Source organism: Sitodiplosis mosellana, unplaced genomic scaffold (genome assembly GCF_009176505.1).
Source record: "Sitodiplosis mosellana isolate CC-2019 unplaced genomic scaffold, AAFC_SMos_1.0 Smas_scaffold_4, whole genome shotgun sequence".
NCBI lineage: Eukaryota > Metazoa > Arthropoda > Insecta > Diptera > Cecidomyiidae > Sitodiplosis > Sitodiplosis mosellana.
In genome coordinates, this window is record NW_022595247.1 from 715,519 (window position 1) to 738,638 (window position 23,120).

The 23,120-nt window shown below is 37.7% G+C and overlaps 1 protein-coding gene across 2 annotated transcripts in view; it reads right to left on the bottom strand.

Annotated features, from left to right (window-relative positions):
* Positions 1 to 6,582: 6,582 nt before the first annotated feature.
* LOC129566638 (uncharacterized) overlaps positions 6,583 to 23,120 on the bottom strand; it is a 25,157-nt gene continuing 8,619 nt past the window's right edge. For both annotated transcript variants that reach the window (XM_055442728.1, XM_055442729.1), the window contains exons 2-3: positions 9,101 to 11,156; positions 6,583 to 8,886 (exon numbers count right to left, since the gene is read on the bottom strand). In XM_055442728.1, the coding sequence (XP_055298703.1) occupies positions 7,674 to 8,886; positions 9,101 to 10,809 (2,922 nt within the window). In that variant the 5' untranslated portion in view covers positions 10,810 to 11,156 and the 3' untranslated portion in view covers positions 6,583 to 7,673. The remainder of the gene's footprint in view (positions 8,887 to 9,100; positions 11,157 to 23,120) is intronic.

Consider the following 23,120-nt stretch of genomic DNA (forward strand, 5'->3'; position numbering starts at 1 on the left):
GTCAATTACACTACTTTTGGTATTGAAAAGTATCATCAATCATTGAATATACAAACAAAAACATCAAATATATTTGATTTTTTTTATTTTAAACGCAATTTCACATGCAATGATTGAAATTTTCTATTATTTATGATCAATCTGGTTATGAGTCATTATTACAGCCAGCTACATAGTCTCCATTGATTCAATTGAAAATGTTCAACTTTAGACTTGATTTGATTATTTTCTTAAATTCGTGCATTGAACTCAACTATAGTAGTTTGACCAATTCGATTGGTTTATGTTAAATTTATACAAATTCAATTCATATTGTTTCAAGCCAATTGTTTTTATTAGTATTCACCACAACTGCGTAAATATTTACCTTAGATTGGAAATGGATATTAAGCACTGACTATGATTTTGTTTATTCAAACAACTTAATTTGCGTTTCGTTTATAACTTCATTTATTTCCCAAATTGATTGTTTGCATGGCGATGCTAAGAAAACGGTCGACTTGAAGCGTTCGTACATTTTTATTGATCATGGTCATGATTGAACAGGTGGAATTGTGTTCGTTGAATTTATTACGTTCGAATGGTGAGGCTGTATATTTTCCGGTGTTTTTATATTCATGTCAGCCGTGATTATGTTATTGATTCTATCAAAATTTCCATAACCATCCATTCGAATATCTATGTATTTGTGTATCTATATGTTTGCTATGTGACTTCAAAAATCAATGAAACGTGAATTAAAATCGGCCTGCTGGAGGGCTTATGTTGACAAATTGCTGGCATTTTGTGGTTGTGTTCGGATTAATCGTTTCAAGGCAAATCACGTCGCACACAACTGTTTCTCGTATGTCCAAAAAAGACTCTAGTTCATTTTCATTGGAACATTTCTTTGACCCGAGCGTGTGTGTTAGTGAGTGGGATGATTCTTATAAATATGATTGAGCCCGTTGAATCGAATTTAATTGAAAGCTTTGCTAAGTTATTTCCACATGTAAATGAAGGAGCGAATAGAGATAGAAAAAAACGAACGTATAAGAGTGAAGGCAAATGTGTTGTGCATGTCAATTTGTGTATTGATAAAAAAAAATGGGACAACGATCATTTATCATCAAAGTTATCATTGGAAGCATCTTAATTGGAATTGCTGTTGCAGCAAATTATTGTCAACTGTGTGAAAATCATGTGGCATGCCGTCCAAAGCGAGTGAGTATATAGGCTTTGTTTTCCTATTCCCGATTTTTTATCCCGTGGATAATAATCTTTATATATGTCGATAATTTTTTTTTTCATTCTCGGTTCAAAACGGAAATTGGAAAAATTTGTCAATTCTGTGGAAAGGGTTTTGGTGTACGTTGTGGAAATCGTCGAGCCATTGTTCCGTTGAAAGTGTCGCAACAGAAGCAGATTTTACAAATTCATGATGGGCTGCGAAGCCTTGTTGCTTCCGGATTGGTGACAGGATATGCACCAGCAAAACGAATGGGCCATATGGTAAGCACTTAGTTAAAAAAAAATTATTTTGCAAAATGCCTGAAATGCCTGGCGTTTTTCTCTTTATATGAAGCAATGGGATGCTGAACTGGCCAAAATTGCTGCACTAAATGCACGACAATGTTACGTTCACTATGACAACTGCAAAAAAACTGGTACGTAATTCAATTTGAAACCTTTTAAAATGTGTTTGCACATTGATAGAGAATTACAACATTTAATGAATGAGGTCACAAATTTAATTTTGATTATCCATAGCGAAATTCCCATGGGCTGGCCAAAATGTTGGTATCGATCGTGAAAGCGGTCGTTACCGTGCCACTAATCAATCAATTTATCGCATCACTTTGAAATGGTTTCGTCAATTTGAACTGGCCAATGCAACAGTCATGAATTCGTATCGGGCGGCAAAAAACCCAAAGTAAATTCAATTATTTTACAATGTAATTGTTTTCATATTTCGTAACTGTTTTCAATTGTTCTCACATTAAATGTAAAATAGGAAGCGATATCGCGATTTTGCGACAATGATACACGATCGACAAACAAGGATTGGATGTGCTGCAGTCAGATTTAGATATAAACAATTTTATTACCTTTATTTGGTGTGCAATTACTCTGTGGGTGCTCTACAAAATCGGAAAATTTATATACCTGGTACACCTTACACTGGTTGCGTCGCTGGTCGGAGTATGGATTACCCGAGTTTGTGTGCCAAAAATGAACCGATTAAATCGGTTCCATACGCCATTGCCCGTGCACAAAAACCTGGTGTCACACGTCAGGTGAATCCATTGTCGTACTTTGGGATACAATCGCCAACCAATAGTCTTCAACAACTGCCGAACAATATTCAACAGCGACCAAATAACTTTGTAATGCCATCAAATCGGTTCCAACCGCCGTTGAATAGCTATGGTGTAGTAAATTTAAACCAAGAACAAACGGGACGAAAGAAAACCAAGCCGAAACACAAACGAATTAAGATCCGCAGCAAGGGACGAAAAAAGAGTCAAAAGAAAGCTCGAGAAAACAATCGTCGGACCCAAAGGAACAGTCGAGCAGCCAGAGTAAATAAAAGAAATCGATCCAATAGTAAGAATAGTCGAAGAAAAACGAATGAACGAAATCAAACTCAAATTCCGAGTCAACCCCAACAAATGATGTTTCCAAATCCGTTCATTTTCTACTTCGGTTAACTTTAGAATAACAGCCACTTGGCAAAAGCGTGTTTTATTTATCGAAACTATAAAATCATTTACATTTTCACTTTTGTTTTGATTCTTTCATTCGCCGTCTCGAGCTGCTGCTGTTGACGCCAACTATTTTCCAACCCAAACAAAATCTCCATCTGATTACCGACTTTCAACTCTCAGGCATATTTGTTGTGTATAAACGACGTTGTGCATGTTTCTCACGTCCAAAACCACTTGTGATATCTCTTTTATTCACAATTATATGCCCATTACGTAGCAAACACTTCTAAATCCGATTTACATTACGGACTGAGAACTGAGCATCGGCTGAAGCTGAATCTTCGATTCAATTGCTGTTGCTAACATTTTGAACAAGAACAACAAATACCACTGTATCACTGTCAACGTTGTTTGTTCTGTGGTTCAGCGGAATGTCAATGTAAATATTTTATTACACACATTGGACATATAGCCTTAGCACACCTCTATCAAATGGTTTTGTCATGATGATGGTGTTTTTTAGCACTACATGAAATGTAGAGCTACTAATCTGCTTCTTTTTTTTCTTAATACTTTTTGAGTGATGAAACGAATTATGGTGAATTTGAATTTTATGCTCATATTTTTTATTTAATTTAAAACAGGTGCAGTAACGACAAATAAGTGCACAGTATCTCAAAGCACCAATCAAATTTTTATTATCAAATGTTTTTTAAAAATTACATTAATTTTCCGTATAATATTTTCTGAGTCTTGAACAGAATTAAAGTGATTTTAGATTCTATGCACATATTATTTATTTAATTTAAACCAAAGGCAGTATATTTCAAAAAAGAAATAAAACCAAGATCTTGTAATTCATTTTGCAAATAAATATATTACTTCAAAGTTACTTTGATGAAATACATTTCATGTAGTGCGCCAAAAAATAGTTTGTTGTGAAACAACAAAATAGATTAAGTAACTGAAAACTCAAGAACGCTCTGGGGTCTTGTTTCCTCTTAGCCGCTACATTTCGAATAATGCACACTTTATCAGCAACTCAAATGAACATCTGCAGCATGTTAATTTGATGAAATGACAGTGAAAATCGTAGTTAATAAACAATACAAGATGACTTTTGTTTATTTCTAACGATGTCACGCACAGTCAAGATGTTGAAGGATGGTTTTTTTTTTTGAAGAAAATCAATGTTTGTGAATTCATAAAGGGTTTTTTTTATTCTTAATCAGTTCATTATTTTATTTATTATTTTTGATCGATTGAAATTCGAAGTGTTTCACTTAAATATGGGGAATAAAACGATTGATTAAAGAAATTGATGAGTTTCAAAGGGGAACATTTATTCAAAGCTTATTTATTATTCGACTTCGCTTGAGCATTCATTCAATGTTCATTACAGCTCACATTTATTTGAACCATCACTATACACAGAGAGAAATTAGGTTGGTACGATTGCACATGTCTTTTGAAATCTGTCGAAAAAGCAAATTTTTTTCTATGGCGGTTTTGATTTGTCCAACTATTTTGTAATTTTGAAAGTTTGCAAACTGTACAGACGTCATATAAATAAGTTGCTTTTTGACATATTCCAAAAGTCATCTTCAATCGTACCAACCTAATTTCTCTCTGTGTATTAACTCATGACTCGTGATTTTGTTTTCATTTTACTTTTGGTCTATATTTGAATATTTTTTCTCCAAAATTTCCATTCCATTTCCAATGATTTTCCACTTTTCGTCTCTTTATGATTTTTTTCTGGGATTTGTTTTTTTTTATCTCTTCACTGACCTTAAAATAGCATTCGTTATTACGGTAGACTTTTTTATCTGCCAAAATCGCTTACATTTGCTTGATGTAAAAATGTATATCATCTCTTTGAAAACCCGTCATTTTAGAATAACGTTTACGACGGCAAATCCAAGCTCCGAAAACAGCAGATCTCTTAATAAGTTCTCAACTGATTTTGAGTATAATGATGACATTGAGAGTTGCAAGAAGAGCAGTTCATCATCAATCAAAGCGCTTTTGGAATCAGGCAATCCAACAGTGTATATTTCTCCCTCTCTCCCGCTCTCAGTTTTTTTTCCTCACCACTCAAAATTGAATACAAATGTTTGTATATGCATAAAGATGTGAATTTATCACTGCTGGAGAGCAAAAGCCCACAATAAAATCAAATGTGCAGAATATAAATATATGTAAACTGGATAGAAAAAGATGTGGAAGAAGAAGGGGAAGAAGCAAGAGTGCATACCATAAAGTTTCGTTCGTTGAGACATCAAGTGTGTATGTGTGTTTTGCCTTTGCGTTCATTCGTTCGTTCGAAGGCATCGAATAATGACGTTACATTTGCAGCACATTGTGCGCGTAAATACCTTTATGAATAATAATCGTAAACAAACCCAAAGCACTCTACTCGAATCGAGTTAAATACGTAGAACATTCGCTTGTTAAAGCTGGCGCAGAAAAAGTTAAACGGAGAGTGATAGCGAGATAAAGAGAGAGAGAGAAAGATTGAGAGAGTGAGAGCGACAAAAAAATGCACGGTGACATCAACAACAGCGCTAACCATTTACGCAGCTCAGGAAAAACATTCGCAAAAGCTAATAAAATATGGATAAAGTTATGTAATTTTCAAGTTACATGTCACCTGCAACCTGGCAAATGCCATTCTAAAACAATTTCATTCGTATGCTCACTTTTTTCTTGCTCGCTCTGTTTCTCCCTCTCACTCGCTCGCCTCTTCTTCTCACGCTTATTATAACGGTATCCGCGCGATATTCTGGGATGAAAAAAAAACCTCCCCAACAAACGGTATACATTAGAATGTGTAATGCAGGTGAAAATCACAAGTTCGCAATTTTGCCCGTTCGAAGAAGACTGAGAGGAAAGAGCGAGAGAGAGAGAGAGAGAAAAAAACGGTGCCAGTGATAAGTTGATTTGGCATTTAAGCCATGTTCACTGTGTGCGTAAATCATCCCCTTGCAAGCTTTTATGGTTACAATTGCTATTGCTACCACTGCGTTGCTACGCTGCTCCTTTTGCTTCGCCTAAATCGCCAATTTTCCTAGAAGCTACACGCATACTGCACCTTATGGTGATTCACAACATGCCAGCTCGTTTCATTTGAGGTTTTGCGCTGCTTTCATTAAATCTTCATAATATTCTCGTTAGATTATAAATCTCTCCAATATTAATGCTAATAATTGCACACTCACCGTCAACAATGCGCGTGTCTCGTTTCATAATCAAACCTTTGCTTGAAATCGAGTACCAATACTTTTAGCATTTTATTGTTTTTGATAGCTATGTGAAACACTCGAATTTTTCAGCTGCCATTTTCACTTGGAATTCAAGCTATGAAATCATCAAAGGTAGTGTGTATGTATGTATTCACCGACAAATTGTCATTGCCTCTTGAAATTTTAATTAAATCGATCGAACATGCACAAGTGCATATTTATTGGAAATGAAAACAAAGCCTTTTTTTTATCAATTGAAAATATACTGCTTTTCAATATTTCAAAACGTTTCGGCATTTTCAATCGATAAATACTCATCGTTTCTCTTTGTCGAGCGCATATTGAAACGTTTAATTTGAAAATGAACAGTTTGCTAAGGAAATTTGACTAATTGGATGAAAAATGAGTGAAAATGAGGGATGTTAAGAAAATCATTTGCAAATTGATAACAAACAGTTATACAGCTTTGGTATTTTTTGAACATATTATCACACAATGTTGCCCATAGAATATGCTGAGAATGCCTTACCTTCTATGCCTTATGTAAAGTAGATCGAACTCCCTGTTTATTGCCATCATTCCTGTATCTTTGAAAATCCTCCAAACAAAAAAATAACAAAACAGAAACGAAAGCAATCAAGAACAACCGCTTCAAATGTAATTTATAACTTTATTTCTTCTGATTTCCATTTGTTTTACTCAATTGATACCATTTCCCTTTCTATTGATTAGTGATTCAACGATAGTAGTCTAATTTAGATTGAAATACCATTTTTTTTGGTTGTTTTTAAATATTTGATCTATTAAACAGTCGGTTTTATCGATGAGTTTTGGGAACGAAAAAAAAACGTGACGCAGCCAATTTGAACTGTGTTGCTGTACTACTTTGAACATTGAATATTTTCTGAATTATATTCTTTCAAATTTCTTGTTCAATGTGAAGCATGTGATATGAAGCTCAGATTCAAATCCGTTATTTGGCATCACATCAAAGTAGTTGCATCTTTGAAAACAAGCTATCATTCGAAAAGTTAGTGCAATCATTAAATGTATTGAACTAAACAACATAAACTGATCCGTTGAAATTAAATCTAGAGTATAACTTAATCGAATTTCGCATTAATATATTATTCTGTTTCACTAGAGTTCGAAAATGTGTGAAATTTAACTTAAATTCCATGTAAATGTACACAAATACGTAACGTATGTATATATTCCATTCGATAGTGGAAATATATTGTTTAATTAATGTTAAAATGCAATCCAATCCATTGCAAATGAGTGTGTGTATGTGTGTGTGATTGCATAATAGATGAACTTATTTACACGATCGATAAAAATGTTTATGACACAGAAAACTGTTTTGCGGGGAGGTTGGGAGGAGGGATAAAAGATGTATGTGTGTTCGTTAAATATTTGCACCACCACCGAATGACATCGGCTATCAATTCGATATGTCACCGCGACATTCTTCTTCTTGTTCGCCACTTGTTTGACTTGTCAAAGGTTGTATAAACTGGAAAATACATTGTTTGTTGAGTGAGTGTGTGTTTTGGTTTGTGTGAATCGAAATTGTTCAAATATACATAAAGACAGATCCATCTAAAAAGTGGTTTAGCCGCGATAGTTTCTCCAAGTTCTCTACAATTACGTATAAATTGTTTGAATAAAATCCTAAAATGTAATTTCTAAAATGCAATGAATATATCGCATGGTGGATGTGTGTCTATTGAGATGGTTTTCAGCTGGGGAAGAAATCGGAACTTGGATCTTGCAGTCTCTTGAGCATTGCATTTCGATGTAACCAATACGGTGGTGGATCAGGCGGTTGATTTGGCCCTTTTAATAACATTTTATTTTTCAATATTCCTTTTGGATTGGGTGGTCCGCCGACGCCAACACCACCACCACCACCGCCGCCTCCGCCATCGAATGACAACGCACCACTCACACTCGGATTGTTACTGTACTCAAACATAACTGGGTCAGCGACTTTTACCGAATTGCCAGCCGTTGCACGCAACGGTGCCTCTTTCTTCCGTATCGATTCGCATGTTTCTTTCATTTTACACAATTGCTCCTGCAGATTGCGATATTCTTCGAGGAAACGTTCCAATTGCGCTGCATGATAGTCGTATGCATTGGTAGCGGGTGCCGTTGTGTTTGACGTTGATGAGCTAGGAGTAATAATCATTTGCTGTTTGTGCATTGCAAACGATGAGAAATCGAGAAGGGGTGTTTCATCACCGCCAACAACCAATTTCAACGATGGCTCCTTGCATGGCGATGATGGCAACGATGGATTTCGCTTGTGACTCATGTAGTTAGCCGTCTGTGGCTTTCCACTATTCGATTGAGTAGTCAAATTGAGGAAGCTATTCGAACGCCCGTTGTTGCTTGATTGATTATTTCTTGTGCAAATTGAAAGTGGATAATTGCCGAACGATTCGCTTGATAGACGTCGACCAAATAAATCACTATCAGCAAATGTACTGCTTCCGTACTGGCTGGATGAATCGGTAAGCAGTGGCGATTGGCTTTCGGATGGTGTCGGTTTTCGGCTCGATATATGCTTTTTCCGCGGAAAAGTGCAAAATGGATTACTTGGCGCTGATTTATTGTTATTGCTAGTCGTGTTGCTGCTGCTGCCGATGCTGGTTTGCGTGTACAATTGAGCTCTCGATGATGTTGCTACGCTTGTTTGCATCGACATTCGGCTTATGTCTAATAGGTCTGGATACTTTTTATCAATATCACAATCACTTTCACATACCCGTCCCTCACTGCCACTCTGATACACTTTTTCCCGCCCGTAATTCTTCTCGTAACCGGCACTCGCCATCGTCGAGATTCTCTCACGTTTCGCAATGTGATGCGACCAGGCTGCATTCGCTTTGCCACGCTTCGATACTTTACCATCATACAAATCGATTGATGAATCCGTTGCCGAATCACTGTAAACGGAAACGATATAATTGGTAAATATTGCAAACGTTTATACTTTTAATTTATCGCAAATTTTAATCGCTTAAAAAATGCGAAATTATTGCACGTAATAATGGAAACTTCCGAACAAGTATGATTAAACATTTCATAAATATTGGAAAAGTGAAAATTGAATTTTTATTTGAAAAAAGAAAAAAAAACAATATGTGTGATTAATCTCACCTTAATTCAATAAGCCGCGGTATATGCAGATCGCTATCGGTGAGTTGAAGCGGTTTCATGTTGACGCCATCGGTTTGATTCGATATGATATCATTTTTGGCACTTCTGCTAACCGATGTTGCAACGGTGGTTGGGTTCCAGTTCCGAACATCATCTATTTTAATATTGCTTATCGTTGCGTTGTTACTTTCCGCGGTATTATCTTCCAAACCGTCAGTTCCATCATCTTCGCTTGGTACATTACGATAATCACCGTTTCGGCGCACATGTCCGCCAACCACAGCGATACCATTCTCCGCGTACATCTTCATAAATGCAGTTCGATCACCGCGGGGACTTTTACTAACATTATAATTAGGCTTATTACTCAACTCAATTTTCTCATAACTATCGGTGCGACCTTGTGTATTCCATCGGCCCAGCTTTTTTCTCCGTTTCAACGTGCACACCCCAATCACCAGCAGCACAGTGGCAATTACAAAGAAAACAAAAGCGATTACACTCGCCAAAATTACCTTTGTGCTGAGAATTGTTTCGGATGGCTTTTTTGATACGGCCAATGTAAGACTCACTTCCACTTTGCCAGCCTTATTTTCACCGATACAAACGTACGTGCCTTGATCTTGGATGTCAGCTGTTAATATTGTGAGATTGCTTGCATTTTGCTGGTATTTATACAATTTTCGTCCTTGTGCGCTGGTCGTGGTGGTGGTGGATGTGCTTGCCAAGTTTGTATTTCCCGTGAGATTTGCAATCACCCGATTGCGTATCATCCATCGTACATGCGGTTCGGGTATGCCACCGACCGCACAGCTCAACGTCACATTTCGGCCTTCGACCGCGTGAAAACGGTCAATCGCCGAAAAAATGCTCGGCTTACACGCGTATTCGTCCAAATCGATTTTATCCCATGTCTTTGAATGTAATCGTTCGGGATATTGACACATCGGTGGTATATTGTACGGGATATTTTCACGTAGCATCCATTCGCGTAGCGGTCGTAAAGTACACGAACAATTCCATGGATTGCCAGCCAATTCAAGACCGTGCAAATTCTGTAGCGATATCACAGCAGCCACACGGATTTCAGTTAATTTGTTACTGTCTAACTTGAGCCACTCCAACGATGTTTCTAAGCCAGTGAATGCGCGCACATCGATTGTGGTGAGCAGACAATTTGACAGTTCCAATCGTACGAGTTGTGCCACCTTAACGAATGCATCGTTGTGAATGCGCTGAATGGGATTGCCAATCAATTTCAATTCACGCAGTTCGCTCACCGATTCAAATGCATGCGACGGTATCATACCCAATAGATTATCGCTTAAATCTAATTCAACTAAATTGTTGAGTTTCCTAAACGCAAACCGTTCGATCGTTTTAAGATGGCATTTCGTTAAGAAGAGCTTTTGCAAATTTAACAAATTCGCTCGACTGAATACATCATTCGATATCGCTTGTATATCGTTGCGCGATAAATCGAGAATCTGGGTGCCGGCATCTAATTTCGTTGGTATTGCACTTAAATTGGCATTAAGGCACAGTACCGATTCTTTACCACTTTTCCATTTGCATTCACATAAATGCGGACACGCCGCCATTGTTTCGATGCTGCCGAACAGAAGCACTACAACTATAAATGTACATCCAATGGTCCATATGCTTGGCAATTGAGCGGCTTGCGAACGACGATTGATCGTTTCTTCCATGGCCTATCACGTGCTCTGGTGCGGTTTCATGTGCTCTTCTGCATCGAATGAATGTCGGCTGCATCGTCGCCATAACGATGTGATGTCAGCGCTTCTCATATCTTCATAACCAATTCGACTTGTGCTCGACTCGCCACTCGGATTTTTTGTTGCTTTCTTTCTTTCCTCTCTATCTCGCTCTCACTTTGTCCTTTGCTCGCGCGTTCACTCGTTCTCGTTCGTATTTTACGTTTGTGCTATTATTATTATTAATGACGGTAATAATCCTTTTGGGTGTACTGTTTTGGCCACGTTATATCAAAAAGTTTTGTTCCGGTTCTGTTGTCGTAGTTTGTTGTTTATGGCATCTGCAACGATAGAAAAGAATACCGAATGTATTAAAAAAAAAAATGTGTTGAAATGCAACCAGCACTGAAATTCAACATAAAAAAGATGTCTGATTAAATTCGAGGTTGGAAAAAAAACTGTCGCTTGCATGAAAAGATATGAAAAGAAAGTCTTTGATGTCACCACTTTTTGCGTTGCAAAATAATAATAAGAATCTTCCAGTTGTGTTTTCGTCAACAATTTTGCTAGAAGACTTTTGCTAAGTGGAAATATTCGCTATTTCTCTCTCTCTCCCTCTATGTGCATATCCATGACGGATTATTGAAAGGATTTCTCAACATGAAAATTCTTTTGTGCCATAGCGGTGTACAATGGTGAATCTCAGGTACGCAAATTGGTGCGAAGTTCACCCATTACACTCGCGTAACTTTTTTCTCTGCCCTTTTTCTTCTGCGCAACACCAAAAGCTCGCACGTATTTACTATATAAAAGAAACGACATGGAATTATACGCGCGTTCAAATAACTCATTTACGTCGCTAAAATTTCGTTTAAACGACGAAGCGATAAAAAAAACAGCTCACACACCATAATTTAATGTGTCAGGGGAATTTTACCGTAGACAGATTATTCAATTATGTGCATTATGCCCATCATTTCCCTTACATTGCGTTCCGTCACGTTAGATTTCGAACTGAACATCTTTATGAGATTTCATCAATGGTCTAACGTATTTATGCACAGATTTCCAACATCACAACATAAAACTCCAATTTATAATTCAATAACCGCTTTTTCTCTATCTCGCTCCTTTCACATGGCAACATCGAATCTTCGAATCGAGACATAAACATACAGTCTATAGGGGCGTGTTGCTTTTAGCCGTACATTATTTTGAAACAAAGTTTTTGTTTATAGGTTCACGCTTCCCTTTGCAATACCCAGCAGATTCAAGATATTTTATGAATGCACTTCGAAGACAAAAGCATCACCCCAAAAAATGTATTCCATATAAAAGTCGATTCGAATAAAGAATTAAACGGCGAAAACAGAGCTTGAAAGCCAAATATTTCATTCGAAATCAACTAATAATCTCATGAAAATTTAATATTTCAAAAAGAAATTCACGGTGGCGGCGATAGCGTTCGTTCCTTCGAGCGAATTTTCAGATGACCAGACATTAATTAAAATGGGCAAATTCAATTTCATGATTGAAGTGAAAGAAAATCGCCCAAATGAATAGAAATTCATCTTCGAAAAAATTCAAAAGCGGCAATGCAATCGTACAACCAACTGTCTGGATCTATATAATTCATCGTAATGCTGGGGCATATGGAAAGGAGGTGAGACCGAATGCAATATATTTCAGCCTCGAACAATGGTTGTTAATTTAAAAAATCAGAGATTCAAACTGTCAAAAAACTTGTGCTTTATATAATTAACTTTCATTTAAATGAATTATATTCGCACCGCTTTGTTTCCACCGTAATTTATGGCTTTGGTCTGGGATGGCTTTTGAGCGCGCTACCAACCAACCAGCCAGTCAGCCAATTATGCCATCCATTCGGTATGTTAATAAAGCATTGAAAAAAAAATTATGCAGAAAAATTTATATCGATGGCAAATTCTGCGGTAGTTGCAAATTATGTTCGGTATGTAGAACATCTTTGGCATTTAAAGATATATGAACTCATTGGTCTATTGACTAAAAAAAAACATCACGCTTATGAATTCCAACGCTGTTCTTTGTTATAATTTTCATTAGTTCTTCACTTTTTTTTTCTGCCGGTTCGTTCATTGATTGCTTGCTTCACCACCATGAATAGAGCGAAATATGAAAAGGCAAAAATCATTCGTTGAATGTATGCCAGTGTTTAGCGTGCGAAGGTATACTAAAGATAACAGATTTGTGTATGTTTCATTGAAAAAGTATTCGTACAGTCATGCACTCTCTCGGTTTCAATTTCAATGGATGGATATTGAATGGGATTTATTTGTGGCTTTCCGCTTCACTTGCTCCTATTTAGATTGTACATGATTGATTTCGCTGGTAGTAAGGTGAGTACATCAAAAATCCATATTCATAGTTGGCCAAAAAAAATTGGATTAGATTGAGGTAACGGCAACCGCTGGTACTTTGTTTTAGATTTGAAATTCGACAACTTGTGCAATATCCAGTCAATGACAGATAGCTTAGGATATATGCTGGGCATAGGAACTCAGCAAGCTGAGATTGGGACGTTTGTGACTTTGGATTTTGTGACTTGCTATTCGTGCAAATTTATGTGGAATTTTGGTGGAGTGTTGATGGTGTCATGGAGTGTAATGGAAAATGTGTTCCAAACTCCTCTCCATCATAAATTTGTTTGAATAGCACGTCACAAAGTCAAAATATCCCAATCTCAGCTTGCTGAGTTTCTATGCTCAGCATATATCCTCAGCTATCTGTCATTGACTGGCAATATCATCTCTGTTCTCTCGCTCTCCCTTTTTGCTCGCGAAGCAAAGCAAATGTCAGAGAATGCTGTGCTGAAAAAGTGAATTCAATGCAGGGACTGCAGGGTATTTGTTGAGTGAAAAATTATTGCCACTATTCGCGAATTCCGTTCGTATTTTTTTTGCGGGCGCGTACGCGGGCTAATGACTTTTTCGACGATATAATTCGGTTGTACGTTTTCATAGCCGCGTGTATTTATTGATTTGTCGGAACTGGTACAATGTGTTTATAAGTAAATTTCGTTGGCTTTCAGTTCATTTTTTCCTGGTGGATGGTTGCAACTGAAATGCGATGAATCCTGTGTTTTTTTGGCCGTCGTTCTTGTTGCGATTTCCTTTTGGCTCACAAACCCGAGAGAAATCAGGTATATACATGTTGTTGAATATGCGGTGGCATAAATTCAAATGCAAAAGCAACACCATAAAAAAAGCGCATCGCCATAAAGTTGATGTTGTACAGCGTACCTAATCGCTTTTATCTATTTTTTGTTGCCATAAAGATCCATTTGACGATTCTGGTTTTTATCACACATCCAACATTGAACATTAGCGACAAGGCTAGGGCAAAGTGGTAGAACGAACGATATAGAGACACAGAAAAATACGTGTGTACAAAGTGTCGGTGTCCATTGAGCATGTGTTTGCAGAGTGTGTATTAAAGTGTCGTGCACATCTTTGTGCCAAAGCACGAGGTGAGAATGTTATTGTTGCTACGTGAGAAACAGAAATGCATTTCAATTACGATTTTACGGAGAAACGATCCAGTTCGCTTGCTCTCAGACGTCGCAACCGGTACGCAATTGCTCGCTTGTGTTTGTGTTTATGTACGGGTGTGAGCGCGCACGAATGGGCACACCGGAGTGGGAAAAAGGGAAAAGAAGAGAGAGAGAGAGAGAGAGAGAGAGGAAGAAGAAAAAAAAGGTAAAGCCATTCCAATGGACGATATGGCTTACACGATTATTACGTATAAAATCAGTCCATTGCCCATTTATCTCCGTGTAAAACGAACTATAAATAGCTGCCGCTGGATAAAGCGGAAAGTGACAATAAAACAAGCAACATTGCAGCTCTCTCCAGCGCAAAAAAAATGAAGAAGAAGAGAGGGACACACTGAAAAAGCACATGAGAGAACGGCTTAATGCCTAAGCCAACAAAGAGGATACACGGAAATAAAGCAAACGGCAACACGGTTTAATGATGGAATGGAACTTTTTTGAATGGGTGTGGATTTAAAAACACTAATTCGCTTTCATTCCACGCAACTTTCGGAATGTATCTAGCGTTTCATCGCATCCAACCAACGAAAGAAAGAAAGAACGAATAAACGAGGCTGTAATAAATGAAATTAAATTTTTAGTAGAAATGTTATAAAACATGCCATGTGTTGACAGGCATTCTTCCTTTGCTTTGTCACTGCATTTATCTCGGCATAATCGCCTTGAGAGCGAGGGCGGGATGGGAAACAACAACATTGAGACAGGGAAAATACGGAGAAAAATCTCTGTCCCTTTTAACTTGTTTACATTGCAGGTTGACGTCTTTTTCTTCGTTTTGACCATTTTTTTGGCCAGTTGCGTGATCGCCAAAGACAGAATGAAGGGCATGCTGTTGCTGTTGCACAAATGTTTACGAATTTGGTGCCATGGAGTAGCACATGAAATATCGACCAGCTCATCCTCTTTGGGATCGTGACGAAGTCTACAGTCTACACTCTGACGCAGATTTTTATGACGTTCACTAAGTCTCAACTCGTGTCTATTTCAGCCCTAACGTTAAATACAGAAAAGCAACGTACGAAATCTCGGCTCAATGAACGGTAAATTGATTAGTACTAATTTTAAGCCCAAACATAAAGAAATTTATAGCGCTGACGATGCTGACACAAACACTTTTTCTCACCACTATTCATTCGGGTCGTATAAATATCATATAAAAAATATGTTTGTGTGCGGCGACGGCGTTTTTTTCTTCGCTCTCTTGTGCGTGATTCATAAACGAAAAGCGAATCAAATACGATATTTCCCCAATGCCACGACGCGCACACCATTATTACTCTTACCGGATTTCAAGCAATAACACCCTTTTGATACACTCACGCGCGCCATACACAAAAAATGTATGCCAATAAATATGGTGAATGCAAAGCGCGTTCTTTTTTCCTATTAGGTTAAAATGTAGAAAATAATATATCATGGAACAACTAGCAAAAGCTTCGGTTTCAACACGCAGTGATCTCATGGATGTAAATCCCCCATTTAAGGTCAAATTTTATTAGCTGGCGCTGATTTGAATGCGTGGACATCAAAATTAGATTTTGAGCGAATGAAAACGGAATTTTATCGTTAACAAACACACGGTATCACACTGGGATACTATTACAGTGACCTGTAAATCGGCGATTAATGAGGAAAACCCGATGGCACAGCGATATTACATTTTACGCAGCAATTTGTTGGTTTCGGATGAATCGAATGGACATTTGAATGATAGAGTTAAATCAATTTCGTCGTTTGACTCATTTTAACTTTTAAGGTCATGTTTTGTTGCAGCATACAATAGTGATGTGGGCGCCGAGTTCATTAACCCAATGAAGCTTGTATCATCTGCACGGTATCATATCAGTTAATATTGAACCGGAAGTTTTTAATTAATTCAATTCGGTTTTGTTGCCCGTATTTTGGTTACAAAAGAACGGGGCAGAGCGAGAGAGAGAGAGAGAGAGCAATACGGTCGGATGTCATAAAGATTTCATGTTCGTTTCACCTTTCTCTTATTTTTCGCCCGAAAGCGAATCGCACGTGTTTTTTCCCAGTTGGTCATTCGTTTGCACCGCAAAATAAAGTATTAAAGTTTGGGAGAAAAAATGTGGGCCACAGCTGAAATAAATAATAATGAAAAGTGAGCGAGCAGGATGGAGAGAGAGAAAAAAAATGCGGTGTGTACACAATGGTGTTTATCAGCGCTTGCAGCTGATGCAACCGTTTAAAAATTGAATTTTTATCAATAAGAATCAAATGCGGCGGTGCTGCTGCTGTGTGCACGTAATGCTCGTTGCAATGGTCTGAGTAATTACAATCCGCTGCGGGCTGTTCAATCAGCACCGTCAATGAATAAAACAATTTACAACGATGCGAGTGTTGGAAAAAAACCAGCAACAACCATTGAATAGAAGCTTGTTAAAAAAAAATGCCGAGCATGAACTGTAAAAACCGTAAATTATTATTTGGTTTTGCTATCTCAATATAAACGTTGCCGAAGCCAAATGTTGTTCGGCTCTTTTATATCTCAAACCGCACGCGCATATTGCAAAATGAAGAGCACACAGCCAGAAAGAAAGCGGGAGCATTTTAAGTACATTTTATACGATCACTTACATTATTAAATCTTCTAAATAGGTGTTAATGAAATGAGCAGAACACAAAACCTGAACAAAACTGAAATGGGAGAAAATGGTGAGAGAGAGAGAGAGAGAGAGAGAGAGAGAGAGAGAGAGAGAGAGATAGAGAAAATTGCGTCCTTCTCTTTTAAAGAAGAATAGTCTGTGATAATTAAGTGTGGATTTCTTTCTTTAAAAAAAAAATTCCCTCTTACAGGCGCGCAACTTCTCTGGCAAAAGAAAACTATTACGGCCATAATAGACCACGGTCTCGTTTTTCTCCTCTCGCCAATTCACTATGTTGCACTTTCAAACAAAGTTCTTTAATTTCAAACACCAGTTTGCAATCCTTTCAGAATGAAATTCAGACAGAATCAATTTTCACAGCAGCAGCAGCAGCAGCACAAGTAGTGGAAGTGATAAAGTGCACGATTTCTATTGTAAACCCATTACACACATACGCGGTTGCCTGTCTCCTTGATGATACTCCAAAATTTCATTACGCTCTCGATGAAATGAAGACTCCATTGAAGACTCATCCGCTTGCTTGCTCAATACACATACACTCACGCACGTGTGCACAGGGAGAGATAAAATGGGAAGCGCATACAGAACGATAATGAAGGTGTCATCATAATTTTCTATTCGGGCATGCTTTCCCGTCGTCACTTCCAACAATCGATCTCCAAGTTATTGTTACCGGGAGCTTTCTCTCTCTGTCATGGTGCGCCTTTGTTCCACTTCAAGAGCATTTCGGTTTTATTAGATTCGACTCTATTGTTTATTATGGATTCGCCATTCTTCGCTTTCTTCATCGCATTTGAGGCAATCGACTTACATCTTGTTGTCGAAGAGAGGAAAAACCTGGGTTTTTTCTTGCTATAATACGGCCATTGTCACTTTGTGTGATTATGGGTGGATCTGATAAAAATATGTTAATATGTCTTCACATTTAACAATGTCGATATTGATGAACTTTACAACGACTAACCATCGCGACAACAAATACGTTTTAAATATAGATTACAGGGCGAATGGCGGGTCGAAAAAAACCACCCGATGTGTTTGTGTACAAAATGTGGATAGATAACGATGATACAAAGAACGATTATTACTGGAATAAATACCAGCGAGTGCAAGCGAGAGCGCGAGAGAAAAAGGGAGGTCATGGAGAAAGAAAGTCCTTTTCGAAGTGGATGAAGCGACACGACAAATCCAACAAACTTTATAGAGCGTAAAAATGACATTTCGAGAAATGACGCTGCATGCTCTCTGTCGATGCGAAAATCTGTTTATGTTCGACGTGATGCTATCTCTCTAATAGCTACAATCTTTTTTATTCTTCTTCAACACTGCGCAAAACCCTGAAACCGGTGGCAAGGTAATGCAATTGATGGATATTGTGTACGTTCGAGCAATAAAAGTTTGATCGACTGAAAAATGATCCACAATGCAATTGAAGTGCGCCTGAAGATATGCATCAAATGCCATGCATTATTCATAAGATTATTTGAATTATTCAACTCGGATACCAACCCGGTATTTGTCAATCGCTTTTTTCAGTGTTTGATTCAGAATCATTTGTAAGCTTTTCTGCTTTACAAATTATTCGTACTTGTAATGCATTGAACAATGTAGAATCATCATTTTGTAACATTCTTTACAGTTGTAGAATGGAATTTTTGCTGAGTGAATATAAAAACGACCATTGCATAAGTTTTTGTATAACATAAATTAGAACAGCATTGGAATAAAGAAGACAAAAATTTCAGTTTTCTCCCATTTTTTTGTACAGATAAAAATACCACATATTTTGTTGCTGAAACTACTTCGCACATTCATAATTAACCGGTGTTAAATTAATAACCGCAGAGAGCTGGGAAATAATGCGATGTTTTATGAAAGTAAACAGAACTGATAAGAGTGTCAGTTCGGAAGTAAAGCCCACGTTGGCCACGTTTAACACCATTAATTCTGAAACGTGATCCAAGTTGTTTATGCACGCATCTAGCTAATGCTTGATGGCATACGGGCAAACATAACCGAACGGGTCCTTTGGTGTGCTGCCATTAAAATGCAAGCACACGACATCGCATGTGTTGGAATAAATGATGGCATGACAAAAATATATTTTCATGTTCATGTACCGTAAACAGAATGAAGATAAAAAGAACGCATCAGTGAGCGCTTGCTTGGAGGCTGTCATACCGGAACCGGGACGAAAATTATGAAGTTGACATTTTTTTTTCAGTGTGTAAATAATTATATATCTCATGAGTCACGTAATTACGCTTGATGAGCTTCAATTTAAAAAAAAAACTGCCATCTCCATATTTTCTGTGTTTACTTTTCGACATTGAAAACATTTTTCGAGAGATTGTGAAGAAGTTTCGAAAACATCCTTATTACCTTATTTTGATAGGCTTTTCGCGTGTGTGTGTGTGTGTGTGTATATATGTGCTTATGACACAATGACAGTTTGTACTTTACTTGAAAAAGAAAAGATCACATTTCCAAATACGAAAATAATACCGTCAATTTGCTCTTCATAGATCTTAATGGCTCTGGCTGCTGCTGCTGCAGCAGCAACTGCATCGATTTGTACTTGAATCCCATAATCGTAACCGAAGCGCTTTCACACATAGAAAAGGGAAAAAAACGGCACATAATCTCTTATACAAACGGATGTAACAACTAAAACGCTATAAAGCATGTTCTTGAAATTTCCATGTGCTCTCGGAAGTACATTGTGCCCGTCTCACTGCCTGCACAATTCCCCATTCAACCGGCACTTTACTGGTTCTGTTTTTTTCCCTCTTTCTGCATGTACATTTTTCATTCAAAGTGAATGTACATCAGAATGTTGTAAGAAAAGAATGCATGTGTGTGTGTGTGTGATGTTTTTCCCTTGTTCGTTCGTTCGTTCCCATTCATTCGTTGCATTTTGGTTCATCTCACATGTGGCATGTGTAAGCGGCGGGATTCATGTTGTCATTTATCATAGCTATTAGTGAATTGAAGACGAAAGAATTTGTTTGAACAGCATGTTTCACATCAATTGGTTGCAACGACAGCCATAAGAGCTCATAGTCAAAAATATCATTGAACTTGGAGTCGGTTTTGTCTATGCCTTTCGGTGTTGTTGTTTTTTTTTGTTCTCTGTGTACGTGCCTACGTTGCATGCACTTATTCTTATTCCTTGTGGAAAATTCGCCATGGCAAAATACACTAAAAATTATCCAATGGACATTTTCCATTCGTTTTTTGTTGTTGTCATGTTTCACAGCGATCATGCGGTGCAATCTCGTTTAGTTCATCATAACGGCGAACGGATAAAAACGACTCATTCAAACTATTCAATTCGGCATAAGTGGCGTTCTTTTGGTGGATATAAAACGTTTTTAACACAAAACTGCCACTCAAATTGCCAAATAATGCTGAGTGTGATGTTCATTTTTTGTTCCATCTTCGGCGTTGGGACTTTATGTTTGTTGCTTTAAATCGAAAGCAAATTGCTCGTTGATGTGGTATCACGCGCGGGCGCTCGCTCGCTTGCTTGCTCATGCACACGGATTAATGCATAGATCAACTGTATACAAATGTGCGCAAATCGAAAAATAAAACGTGGCCACAATAAAACGAAGAGATTTAAATCCAACCATCGCGTGCTTTAAAAAACTTTTGCAGAAATGGCTCGGTGCTGCGCTTTAGACTGGATCCATCGACCAACTTTTTCATGGTTATTTGTTATTTTAAGTACTCTCTTGTTTATCTTTTAAGTTTCTTCATTTATATTCAAAATGATTCTCACTATTTTTACAAGCGTTGTAATGGCGTTTCCAAAAGAAGGACCCATCAGCCGAACGCCTTTTCTGATGTAGGCGAGAGAGAAAGAATGACAGAGAGAGGAAGGGTGTGCGTGAGAGCAAGAGCACTCCAGCAACACATCGACGTTCAACGATTAGCGAGAAACAAAAAAACACACACACACAACCATAAAACAAAACTAATTAAACGAGACTCGTATAAAACCACGTGTTTATTTTCGCCCAGCATTCACGCACGATGCAATTTGTTAATATGCAATAACATTTTTCGCACGAAGCGCAAGATTTGTTGTGTGCGTTTTCGTCGAGAGCCAATACACACACAGTTTGGGAATTTGCAAGCTGTTTTTGGCGGTAAAGTATGGCAATTGTTCGTGATTCAACTATGTGAACGAGAGTTAGAGCTTTTGGATTTCGACTCGACTCGAATCCACTCGAAACATTCTTTTGTTTTGCATTCAATTTACAGCTGGAAAACAACACAAATGTTTCACACAAATATTTACATGCTCCCGACGACGCATACGTACGTACGGCAGACAATTTTGGGACAATTTTGCGTCACATTTTTTATCCACTTTTGCTGAAAATGCACGAAAATAAATTCCCAGTCGATTCAAATGGCATTGCGTTGGCATTTTCTTTTTCAAACACCAGAAACAGCTCTTTATACGTATTTGGTGCTGGAATGGTATAAAAAAATTACAGGAGAGAGAGAGAGAGAGAGAGAGAGAGAGAGAGAGAGAGAGAGAGAGATAGAAAGCGGCGAAGGGGAAAAAAATATGACAACAAAAGCCCCAGTGACTGTGATATGATTCAGTGGAAATTTATTCATGAGTTTGTTACTGTTGTTACTCTGGGGCGAACCAAAAACAGCAGTTGCAAAGAGTAAATCATAAATCGAATCAGCCGCGTACGCACACATACACCCATATCAAACGATCCATAATTCGACATGTATTGCTTAAAACTGCACAAAAACACACAAATATAAACGAATTTCACTAAACTTCATTTCATTTCGCCCGAAAATTTAATTTGTGCAATTCAGATTTCCAACAAGTGATGTAATACCGCACTATTTATGCGGCATTTTTATTCATGACGTACATTTTCTTGGTTATTTGCATCGGCCGGTTGAGAGAGAGAGAGAGACTGTGTGCAGACATACCGGTTTGGGCTAAAAACAATAACTCGTGGTAAAAACTCATGTTTGCTGCTCTGCTACTCGGTTCCGTTTCTGGTTAAATGGTAAAACGGCACAAAACACAACAATCTCATATGCATAAACAGAGGAATGAAATGTATTTGTTTCAATCCTTTGCGATGAAAAGCGCATTTTTTTCACCAGAAACAATTTCATGACACAGCATACACGTGATTACACATAAAATTACAATTTTCTCAACGAGAACTTCTCGTTGCGAATAAATGAAATTTTTGTACAATTTTCCAGTTGCTACGAGATTATTAATGTTTTGATTATTGCGTGTTTTCTTCATTTTGCTTGATTTCGTTCCATCGATATAACGCATTGCTCTTCTTTTAGTTTCCTTCATTGCTTCAATCAATTTTATCTTTGAGCTGGTTTGCAACATGCTATCTCTAATGTGTTGAAGTTTGCTCACGTATTCTCATTTATACTCCCAAAAGGGTAAGCGAACAAGTATCAAATCTAACCCATTTTTCACTTCCTTCTTTTTCCGTGGTACAAATATATAGAAAAATGAACGCTTTGTTTTTTGAACGAGATGAATGTGTCGGAAAACATTATTGCTGCCATTACATAGATGCCAATTTCATGTCATCATTCCCTCCATACTCTTTTCACTGCTGTTGAAGGAACATTCCCAGAGTGTCGAAGTTTTTCCTCTTCATCGCATTTTTGCCCTCCAGAAACTATCCGAACGAAAGCAACAAAGAAAAAAAATCCAATTCAATGAAAATGAAGACGAAGTGAGAGGTTAGCATGGCCCATACGCATAACGAATAGGTCGAGCTGACATTCCAATTGCTTTTCGTGCTGAGCGAATGCGTTGTCGGACATACACCGACCAGAGCAAGAGAGTGACAGGGAGAAAGGGAGAGAAAAAACACAAACGGTCGAAATATTCAATGAGTGAAAAGAGCAATTTTTCATTTTATATTGCAAATAAAATGAGATATATGACTAGTGATTTTTCTCTGCATGCCGTCGTCGTCGCTGTCACCACCGCCACTCCCGTATGCGGGTATGCCCCTCTCTCTCTCTCTCTCTCTCTCTCTCTCTCTCTCTCTCTCTCTCTC